This window comes from Toxorhynchites rutilus, chromosome 1 (assembly GCF_029784135.1).
Source record: "Toxorhynchites rutilus septentrionalis strain SRP chromosome 1, ASM2978413v1, whole genome shotgun sequence".
Taxonomy (NCBI): Eukaryota; Metazoa; Arthropoda; class Insecta; order Diptera; family Culicidae; genus Toxorhynchites; species Toxorhynchites rutilus.
This window is the reverse complement of record NC_073744.1, coordinates 34989368-35001186: the sequence shown is the minus strand read 5'-3', so window position 1 is coordinate 35001186 and position 11819 is coordinate 34989368. Positions and strand designations below refer to the sequence as shown.

General features: G+C 37.7%; 1 protein-coding gene across 9 annotated transcripts in view; it reads left to right on the top strand.

Moving 5' to 3' along the window:
• The window catches only part of LOC129763359 (hemicentin-2), a 459584-nt gene that overhangs the window by 181137 nt on the left and 266628 nt on the right, over positions 1-11819 (top strand). For all 9 annotated transcript variants that reach the window (XM_055762336.1, XM_055762341.1, XM_055762332.1 and 6 more), the window contains one exon: positions 8723-9543. In XM_055762336.1, the coding sequence (XP_055618311.1) occupies positions 8985-9543 (559 nt within the window). In that variant the 5' untranslated portion in view covers positions 8723-8984. The remainder of the gene's footprint in view (positions 1-8722; positions 9544-11819) is intronic.

The following is an 11819-nucleotide window of genomic DNA, read 5'->3' as shown; positions in this document are numbered from 1 at the left end:
TTGCATGTTTTAAAGTTGATCGATGGTCTCAGAATTAGCGTTGAACCAAATGGGTGGATTTTCTCTGAGATATAACCACAAGTATGACTTAGTAATCTTTTGTATGTATTAGTAACTGAATGAAACAGTTTCAGAATTCAATTGAATTCAAAATATTCGCTTTTTAATTAAAAAATTTGAACAAATCCAATTGATGCTTTGTGATAGACTACGTTGTCCGTTGCATGTATGTCTAATGAATAGGTCTGACCGTCTGTTATCCTTTTACGTATGGTATGATGCGTGCGTCATTTCATTGATTTATCGTGGACTTCCAAAATATGTGAAGGAAAGAATTGTCAAACGATCATGATCATGGACATGAACAACCCTAAAATGGAAACGGCCAGCTTACTGAAAGAAATAAAGAAAATTTGAAAGGGGTTGTATCTAGGACACGACTGCATATTTTCGACGTAGAACTACGCAATTATATTATGCAATCCACTTGTTTACCACTTCGAATATTTTTTTAGAATGCATCGAAATTTTTGTAATAGACTATGTTCTTCGTTACAAATAAATTTGATGAACGTCCTTTTACGTTTGATATGATGCCTAGGACTAACAAAATATGCGAACGGAAGAATTGCCAAACGATCATTGTAATTTACATTTCCCTCTGAAATTATTGCACATCTCATGTTCACGTAGTTCTCGAACCGCGAAAGTTCATTCACCTCTAGTATCAGAAATGACGATTTTCCCAGACCTCTCAGTTTAAAAGTACGTTCTAGGGATACATATTTCGGTCTGCACAATGACAAGCGTATACAAAAGAACTCAACACCAAAATATACCCCCTGACTTGCATGTTTTGACAAAGCGGATTCTCCCAGGCACATTGATTTTGAAGTCCGTGTTAGGGAAACACAGCTCGGTGAGAACAAAAATACCCCCGACTTGCATGTATATTTGCAAAGCGGATTTCCACAGGTACAACGATTTTGAAGTCTGTGTTGGGGAAACCGTAAATCGGGCCAATCAAAACTTGACAGTTAGGGCGTTTAGATAACGCTTGACATTTTCCTGAATAACTGGAAAATGTCAAGCGTTATCTTGTTCATCTCATGAAAAATAACATTTTATTAATTGTGATAGACGCGTAGAAATATTTCCTATCAATTGATGCAACATCTTTCCGATCTGTTAAGAAATGTTCGAGTTATAAGCATTCGAAATACGGCTAGGGTTAGCACACAAATCGGCAGAACAATTGTGTGGGAAAAGAAAAAGTTTTTCCAGTTTCCATGAATTTGAACCATTTAGAGATCAGCGAATTGTAATGTGTAGCATATCAAACAAATCTTAGAGAATTTCTGATTGGATTGGTATGCAAATCATGTGAATTTGTTCACAGTGAAAATAGTTATTAACGTTAACTTTATTCAATAAAAAACGTGACATGTTTTCTGATTCGGCACCCTTCCTGAAAGACGTAGTTATAGTTTACGAAAATAGGAGAATCAGTACATCGCATTGAATAGCTTTATATGTAGTTTCATTGGAATACTGTTTGAATTTTTCAAAGTTTAACATCAATGATAATATGTTTGATAATAATGCCTTGTCGGGTTCACTAAAATAGAGACATTATGTTTGAAGAATTAAACACTTTTATAATGATTTGGTGGCCCTGAAAAGCGCCGTTTTGTTTGGTTGTTGGGTATTGTGTGTTCACTCCACCAGTGTTTAAAACCGAGTGATGATGACAGAAGGATGATAATTTGTCGTTAGATGGCGCGTATCAGATAGAAGATGCCAAAGTGGAATGAGATACGATGAAAACCGTCCTTTTTGACTCTAGACGAGATGCCTCCTGTGTTATGTATGGATGAAATAAAGAAAAAATAACTCATTAAGGTTACATGTTACTTCAATATAGAAAAAACATATTTGAAATGCGAAAGGTAATTTTCCTCTATAATTTTTACTTTCTTAGTGTTTATTCAACTCACTGCTTTAATCAGAGTAACAACACCTAATACTATACGTAAAAGCATATGGGAAATAAATTTTACGAATATTTCTCCACTTTCCCAACTTTTTTCGCCGTATGAACTTTCCTTGGGTGGAAATGAACACAACAAAACAAACAGCTTAAACCGAGCGACAAGTTCTCGAGCGGGAACACACCTTGGTTTCCATTTATGAAAATTTAAGTAAATCGTTTCATATATCAAGTCATTTTTAACACAAATGCTACCATATACAATTTTACACTTACACTTGTGCTAAATTCTTCGCAATACACGATCGGTCATTGATATGAAGTTTCACGAAGCAACCAACATTAGAATTTCAAATTTAAATTTTATTTGCTAGAATTAATCGTGTCACTCTCCTCACTTGCAATATCAAAAATGCCCCCGACTCGCATATACTTGCAATGCCGATTTCCCTCAGGCAGCTTGGTTTTGATGTCTTTGTTAGGGAACACATTTCGGTGGGAACAAAAGCTACCCCTACTTTTATGTATTTGCAATGCCGATTTTCCCCAGGCAGCTTGGTTTTGATATCTCTGTTAGAGAACCACCGCATGTGTCGTCAATTTCGACCAATCACATGTGGGTACTTCCGTTATGGTAGGGGTTGAGATTTTTCAATTCTGTGATAGTTAGTTTTATGACATATTTTATTTTCTTCAATATAAAAATAAAGTTATGGAGTCCCGAAATCGATTGACGCAAAAATACTAAATTACTAAATTACTAAATTACTAAATTACTAAATTACTAAATTACTAAATTACTAAATTACTAAATTACTAAATTACTAAATTACTAAATTACTAAATTACTAAATTTGAAAATAGGAAAAATGAAATGAAATTTTATAAAAATATTAAACAAGAAAATCACAAAATTAGTTTTTTTTTATAATTTTTCAACATCAGGAACACGTTTCTGAGGAACACGATCGGTCAATCCGATAATAATCCGATTAGCGGATTTTCAGCAATGTCACCGTCTCTCGAACACAATGGACGCAATTTTGTATCCAACGGTTAATGGTCCAAAAATTATTATGTCTATTATGTCTTCGGAATTCTAATTGACAACAGCTTGCTACAGGGTCTTTCTGATTAAAAGCTCCCGCAAGAAAAACGAATGGCTCCCTAAAAAAAATATTTTTTCGCTCCGTCGACGGTAACACTGCTTTTCCCACTTCGGGACGATAATATTCGGCTACTCGTTCAGTCTGATCGGATGGTTTTTAGTGTCAAGATGTACAATTTACAAGAACGTGTATTTTTAGTGAAATCGTATTACTCGAGCAACCGAAGACTTAATGAAACGTTTACAAATTTCCCAGTGTTTCTGAACACTGAACGCTATTTCAGATGCGCGAGTAATTTTCGTGCACTATACAAAAAAAATTATAGGAGGTTGTGTCCAAGACACGACCACTTTGTTGACGTAGAACTACGCTGTTATTTTGTTCAAGTTGCTTGTTATTAACTTCGGATATTATTCTACACACACACACACTTATCTCTGCTTGCGGTCTTCTTGACCTTTCTATTAATATTTCCGGTCTCGATTAGCTTAGCTGTCATCCTTGGTGGAGATATTTTTGCTACTGTCATGCGAAACCAAATCACAGACAAAATTCCTGAACAATCATTTTCTTGGTGAGTCGATGATAGTCTGGTTTGATGATTCCCCATACAATTTTGTAGTTCAGAACCTTAATGGAATGGCGTCAGATTGATGGAATGATTGCAATGCCAGATACATCGGCGAGTAAGTAATTTGGTCGCGTCCACAGCTCAATCCGAACCGAAAACATGTGACGACACAAAGCAAGGAAGAACAAGCGATGTTCATTGCTTCGTATCTTGAACGATCCTGACAGTTTGCCCCAGCGAGAACTAATATCTATGCTAATAATATTCTAATAATATTCCCCTTCGTTCTTTTGACGTAGAACTACGTCTTTCATTAAGGGTGCCAAATCAGAAAACAGGTCACGTTTTTATGAAATAAAGTTAACGTTAATAACTATTTTTGCCGCGAACGCATTTTGGCGATTCACATACTAAACGAATTGGAAATTCCGTAAGATTTGTTTAATATGCTATACATTAGAATCCCCTGGTTTGTAAATGGTTAAAATTCATGAAAACTTGAGGCATTTCCATTTTCCCATACATTTTTTCTGTCCATTTGTGTGCTTTCCCGAACAGACCTGTCAATAACGATCAACTTATCGACGACCAACGGAGGGGAAATCGTAGGATTCAAAGTTCCCATGAACAAAGAGAAAGTAGAAGAATGAAGGGGAATACTTGCCTAGAGTATAAACAGTGGATCTCGCTGAGGCAAACTTTCATTCGGCATCGGACTGTTGAGCAATCCAGTTCACTTTGCTTTCGCTACGCTTCGATCTAAGATTGGACCCCACCAGTGGTAATCCAACTTGGATATCGTCGTTTGGTTTTTCTGTTCATTTTACGCGTTATTCGTATCGTGTGTTTTTCTTTTCGCGTCATAAATTGGACGCTTCGCGTAGTGTATGATGAGCAAGAAGAAGAGGAAGGCAGGCTCGAGCCCTGCAAAAAACGAACGCATTGCCAGGGGCAATAATATTTCGAGGCAAGCGTCATCCAATGATGCACGCGATATTGGTGCAGTGAAAAGCGCTCGCACTGAACCGAGCCTTCGCGAGTGTGACACCGCATCGAACAACAGCGAAGTAGGCAACTTCGACGCGTCGATCAAAAATGTAAACGCCGTTACCCAGGCAGCAACCAAAAGCAAGTTCCCCCCGCTGATGGTGAAGGCGGTCGCTCTTGACAAACTCATCAGCGAATTCGCATCGATGGGTGTTACAGCAGAGTACAAGCTGTGTGGAATAATTCAGTCTTTTTCCAAGCAGTTAACATTGTTTGTTTTCCGTCATCATAAGGTTGTGCGTCAAAAAAATATTTGGGGAATACCAAGCATCTTGAATGTCTTACTGGAATGTTATAAGTTATTTGGGTTCGCGTGCCAGTTGCAAAAGTGCCTTCAGCTAGGATTACATTAGCGCTATGAAGCATTGCTACTGTTTTCGAGGTTGTTATTAACAAAAAGAGTTTATTTCGCTTGTTTAGTCACCGAGAAAGTATGTCGTTCTGGAATTTTGTATGTGGTTTCGTTTGCCAGTAGCAAAACTTCCTCCACTAAGGGTGATAGCTGCGCTTCTCTCGAGCATGAGAAAGAAATACAACTTTTTTCGAGGCCAGTAATATTAACAGAAGCATTTCTTTTGAGAATAGCGCAAAATGATGAGAAGTGTTTTATATTCCTAGTAGTTTCAAGCCACCAATGTATGGCTCTGTATGCATGCTATGGCGAACGCTTGTTTGGCGCTTGGTTTACGTTGTACGAACGATGCCTAGAGGTGCGATTCCTTTAAGGCAATACTAAATAACATGTAGCATGATATTTGATACTTGCAAGTGTTGTCATTGTTGTTGTTCCCATGCGGTGCCAAAGATATATTGATGTAGTTATGAGCTGTGGAAAAATGGTGCTGGTGCAACATGTATATAATCGAGTCTAGCCGAGTCTATGTCAATTGCGAAAAGAGCCAAAAAAAGAAAAGCATTCGAGGTAAAATTTCATTGCATTGACATGAAATAAATTGCGACTTACGATCAGCTAGTGTATTGTATGCGAGGGCAAGAATGAATCATCAATCAATTATCGTCAACAAATTCTACAATGAAAAAACCATTTCAGAGATTATTCTACTAAGCAGTTGTTTCTAAAATTTCACAGCATTATAGAATAATATCCGAAGGTATGAATAAGCGACTTATATAGACTAACAGCGTAGTTCTACGTCAACAATGCGGTCGTATCTTGGAACCTCCTATAATTTTTTATTCTTCTTTTCTTTGGTCACGGTGAGTTCAATCATTCTCCTTCGTTCTTCTTCTTCTCCTCCTTTTTCCTCTTCGTTGATCGTCGATGAGTTGCTCGTTATAGACGGCATGGGTAGGGAAGCTCACAAATGAGCAGAACAAATGTATGGGAAAATGGAAATGCTTCTATTTTTCATCAATTTAATCCGTTTACACATCAGAGGATTGTAATATATAGCATAAAAACAAATCTTAGGAAATTTCCGATTTGTTTGGTATACAAATCGTCCAGATTCGTTCGTGGCAAAAATAATTATTAACGTTAACTTTATTTCATGAAAACGTGACCTGTTTTCTGATTTGGCACCCTTAATGAAAGACGTAGTTCTACGTCATAAAATCTAGCTCATTTGTATTATATGTCAAATTAGATTGAACTTAAAAATCGATACATGCATTCGTGATACATGAGAGAGAGAGAAACGAATGTATTTTGGAGGGAGTCACTTCATTATACATTGAAGTTTATTCGACGGGGAAGAATGAAATGCGATAGTCGGGTCGTAGAGTGAGGTAACAACGTAACGTCCGAACGATTGTTGAGTCATTTTGACGGAGAAACTACTGGAAGAAGCCAAAACTCATTTCCAATTGAATACGAAGGAGAAATCCTTCATAGTCCGCTGACTATCCTCGGTTGAATATGACTTTGCCGAGCCCTGATAACTGGCATGATCTGTTCACACCAGAGTTGCCAACTATAATTTTTTAAATTCAGAAATAAATGAAAATAAAAATCAGGATAAATCAAGATAGCTCATAATGGGTTGTCCGAAAAGTTCATGTCAATTTTTGGGAAAACTAAAACATAATTTTCATTCAAAGCGTTATAATTTAATTTTATATCCATAGTTTTGTTTTACAATCTTTCGCCATCTTTCATACAGCTTAAATATTATATCCTCCGAGAGCATGTTTGCTTCCTCGTCAAAAACTGCTGCGAGTCATAATACAGAATTCATCCCACCACAATCCACATCCCACCAGAAACAGAGTAGATCTTTCTTCGTGCGAAGACCGGATATGTAAAAGAATTTATAAGCATGGTATAAATCCTCACATATTTAGATATGCTAGTGTTTCACCTAACCTTTTAATCGTTTATATTTTTTCCGAAAACCCTACAGCATCACTACAGTCAATTTCAGAGAAATCAATATTCAAATTTTCACTGAATTCATCGTCCTTGCTTTGGAATGAATCTTTACGCAACAAATGAGAAAAGCATATAAGCAGTGACAGATTTGTTGAATTTTTCCTAATTTTTATGATATTCAGTACGGTTATAGATATATTTACCATGGTCCCATCATTAAATTTGATTCTACTCTGAACCAGACGAAAAAATTACATATGAAATCTTCTTTATTGGCCGTGGATTAAAAAAAAATGTTTCCCTTTAATAACATTAATAACTCTGGGAATACATTCACATACACATTGTCCTCAACGAGGCAATGTGGTTCCTCAAATTTAATCTCGTTGTAATTGAATAAATTCGTTAGACAATCTGGCTTCATGAAATTTTCTAGCGCTTTTTTGGAAAGCCAATAAACAATTGAGGGTAGAGATAAAAAAAAGTACAGCTTTGCGTCTAGTGAAATTTAATTCAATGTAAGATATATACAAGTGCAAATCGGAGAGCTATCATGACAGAAAACTTTGACATGGAAACCAGTATATTTATTTCGAATAATGTAAAGAGTACAAAAATCAGGAGAAATCAGGATCGTTTCAGAAAAATCAGGATAAATTGAGTGTTCGTCAGGATATCAGGGAGCGTGCTAAAAAGTCTGGGGAATCCTGAAAAATCAGGATGGTTGGCATCTCTGGTTCACACAGTGTGAGTAGCTGCATTGCAGTAACTAACTAGGCCGACTCGTATGCTCACTCGCACCGTATAAACTAGGCATAAAACAGTACTTATCATCATAAAATTTGGAACAAATTCTCGCTTCATAACTTTTTCACAGTGAAGTTAAACCCATCACTCAATTTGTTCCGCAAATCATTCGGCTTCACTTTAACAGAATATTGTTCATACAGTTCACTCCATCAGAACTTGGTCTGATATTCGCTTAAAGTCTAAATGAATCAATTTTGCAGAGACACAAGACAATCGTACAGAGCGTATTCATTCTATTGACTGTGTCAACTAACCTCTCTGAACTTTAAAAAAACACAACTTTGTTTCAGTGATGAAGTTTGACTGACAAAGTATGATCCTATTTCAAAACATAAAAGTAATCATTAGAGCGTTTATCTTAATCTCATATCAGCACTCTGGAACGGATGTACCGATGTCAAATTAATCTCATTTTTCTGAAACGAGGCTCGATTGCTGGATCGTGTCTTGCTAATGCTGGATCCGTGTGGGGGGATAACATTGTTGGATGGACTTGCATTTATACGGATGTCGTGCTTGTCCACAACTATTGATTGGGTTCATCGGTCAACGCAAATTCTGATTCTGAAGTGTATACTGGATAAAGAGTTCGTCTTACATCCCTCCATTAATCAATATTTTAACGAACCGGAATGGGATTTTTTTTTGTGTTTCAGAGTCGAAAATATGGTTCCCTCTTGCTATTCTAGTTCCTCGGTTCATTGTAAGGATGGGACTATGCTAAAACCGCAAGCCTTTGTGGTTTCCTTTTGATGTATAAGTAACAACCAGAATTACTTTGACTCTTGGGTCGGTTATTCACCCCAAAAATATATTTCTTGTTTAATGCTCTAATCGTTGGTTTATTTTCTCATTTCTTCCAGGAACAAAATATACTGAAGCAACTCAGTGATGCAATTACACATCCATCGCTTAGGAAAAGAAAAAGAAAATCGATTAATTACCTTCCAAGTGCGACGACAGTGAAAAAAGACGCAACCAAAGAGTAGTTAGTGGTGAGTGTTTCACATACAGGAAAGAGAAAAAGAAGAAAGGTTGATTGAAAAAAGGTGCCATCAAATTAAACGATTCACAGTGTGTGGGTGCGTTCAGTAAATAGTATTCGGGGGCGAGGAGGGCAAAAATATGTTTGCCTCGAATCATTTCCGGCTGCATCAGCAGCAGCAGCAGCAGCAGAAGGAGGAGGAGCAGCAGCAGCCTGGCACACGACGACGACGACGACATCGACGCCAGGAGCCGGCTATGCATCACTGTCAGCGGGCGTCGTCGTTAAAAGCCAATCCATCAGAGGCTGCCGCTGGTGTTGTCTTCCTCGGTGGTTGTGGTAGCAGTTTTAGTGATGATAACAGTGATAGTGGCCGGGGGGAAAAGTATCGATTTCAGGAGCGATTAGACTTACAGCAGCAGCATCACAAATGTAAGAGCTACCGCAGAACGTTACCCATGGCCATTACAACGTCTTCGCGATTTGAAGTGCGCGACGAAGTGGGTGATCATTCGTTAGCCGAAAATGGTTCCGGAAGCTGGCAGCATACGTGCAGTAGCTACAGCTCCAGTCGACGCAAGATTGGCAGGAGATATTGGGGTGGCTTAGCCAATGTCTTTCTCGCTGCGATATTATTCCTGCTGGTGGCACACTGTCCCCGGAGTGGATGCGACGATACCGAGCAGTTCCAGAAGAACAGTGAGTATTAAACTGTTTTTGCTCTCCCCCGTTGTTTCTGTGAGTAGTTTTCTGGATAGCTGAAATTCATTTCGATGGTATTCCGATTATTTTAACGAGACACCCTCAAACCGTCGGACTTCGCTTTCCGGCTCGAAATTGGGGTGATGGATTTATAACATTGCTTTCGTGACAACGAGTCGAACGAGCCGGGTAAGGGGGAGAAATATTAATATCAATTAAAGCGGGTAAATGATTCCCAGCTTATTTGTGTGGCCTTTTCTCCAGCGAAAGAGAGGGGCTACATTTCGTCCTGAAGCGGAACACAAACCAGCAACGAACCGGAATGAGCCCCCGACCGTGATGAATGGAAAGCCATCGATCAATAGTATGGGCATTAGGCGGGGCGCTTCGAAATACAACGAAAACATGCCGGCGATGGTCCCCTTGGAGTGTGTACTTTTTGAATAATTGGTTTTACTTTGGGTATTGAAATATTGGGCCGCTTTATGATACGGGAGTAGCCTTCCCGGAACCTTTAGCGCCTGGTATGGGTATCGTGTTTGGGTAAATCACTTTTGTCATGTGGTTGATGTATTGGATCCGATGGGCAGACTCATTAGTTTTCTTCGGAAATCCATCGAATTTTGTGCTGACGTGAGTGGGATACGATAACCCAAATTAGTATGAATATCCAATTACTGTAATTGATGCTGTTTTTATGCTATCCGTGTTGAAAAAAACGAATGAATATTATGTGTATAACAACAGTCTTTATTAACTCTGTAGATAGAGAGACTTGAATGAATACTCGCTTAAACTCGTGATTCCGCCGACACGAGAACATTGGATAACGACAATATTCAAAAAAATCATCAAACCGAAATGTTTTATTTAACACATTTTCTTTCACCGATTCCAACAAGCATTTCTTTCTCAAGTGCTACCGCGTTTCTGCTTTTCATCTTTGTTTCACTTTTTTTCATGTTCAAATTTATCCCAATCTGTTCGTTTCTATTACCATATAGAAATTCAATTGAGGGGTTTTTTGTGCAAATGCAGCTAGAGAATTTAACTGAAACCAGAACTAATACTAACATCAACTATTTACATCTTATAACAGCCATTCCATGCCAAACCGATAGAGTGCTTCTCAGATTTTCGTGAAAAGTTTTAGTTTTGTTCTTTATCGCAAAACATTAGACCCGTATTTTTTTATATTTTTTTCAGTAGGGTGACCATTTCCATTTTGGGGTGGTCCGAAAAATCAAATTTTCCCTCTTTTTTCCAAAAATTACTTTTTTAAAAAATTCATAACTTTTTAACTACTAGACCGATTCAGATGTTCGACATATCGAATTAAAGCCAATCACCTTGTCTAAAAATACTAAACCTGCAAAAAGTTTGAGTTCTGTTCTCGTTATTATTTTTTTTATCCCATTTATTTAATTATCAGGCTCATTAGCATTTTATCTGTAACAGAGCCGGGTTTTTATCGTGTACATGAACATATGTTTATGTTTCTATAAATTGTAAATTACACAGTAGAAGTAGTAGCCATTTAGGCGTTAGGTTTTCTGTTCCATTACATTATGGTAAATTACACTCTAGTAGCCATTTAGGCGTAAGGGTATTCTATCTGTTCTTCCATTGTTCAGCAGACCGAACAGCGGGTTATTTATGCGAACGCGTAACCAAGTGGCTACGAAGACCCCCTTCGTTATTATTGATTGTATTCGTTTTCTATTGTTTTCATAGTCTCGAGACCAAGAGCGCTATATTTTTTTTATATTTTTCTGAAAAGCTGAGGATTTTACGCATAAGATATGTCGAAACCAAAGGGTCGTTTTTTTCGTTTTTGAGTTATTATTTTTCAAAGTTTTTTTATCCTTCTTCTTCTTCTTCAATGGCACTAACGTTCCTAGAGGAACTTCGCCGTCTCAACGTAGTATTACTTGCGTCATTTTTATTAGTACTTAGTTGAGATTTCTATGCCGAATAACACGCCTTGAATGCATTCTGAGTGGCAAGCTCTAGAATACGCGTGATCACAGTGCAAGTCGGAGGAAATTTCTTTGACGAAAAATTCCCCCGACCAGAACGGGAATCGAACCCGAACACCCGGCATGTTAGTTATGACGCTAACCACTCGGCCAAGGGAGCACCGCATGTTTTTTTATCCCTTTTGTTTATTTTAGGCTCATAAGCATTTTAGCTGTAACAGAGCCGAATTTTAATCGTGTTCATGTCGCATGTTTATCATATCTATAATTAGCAAATTATTTACACAGTTGCCA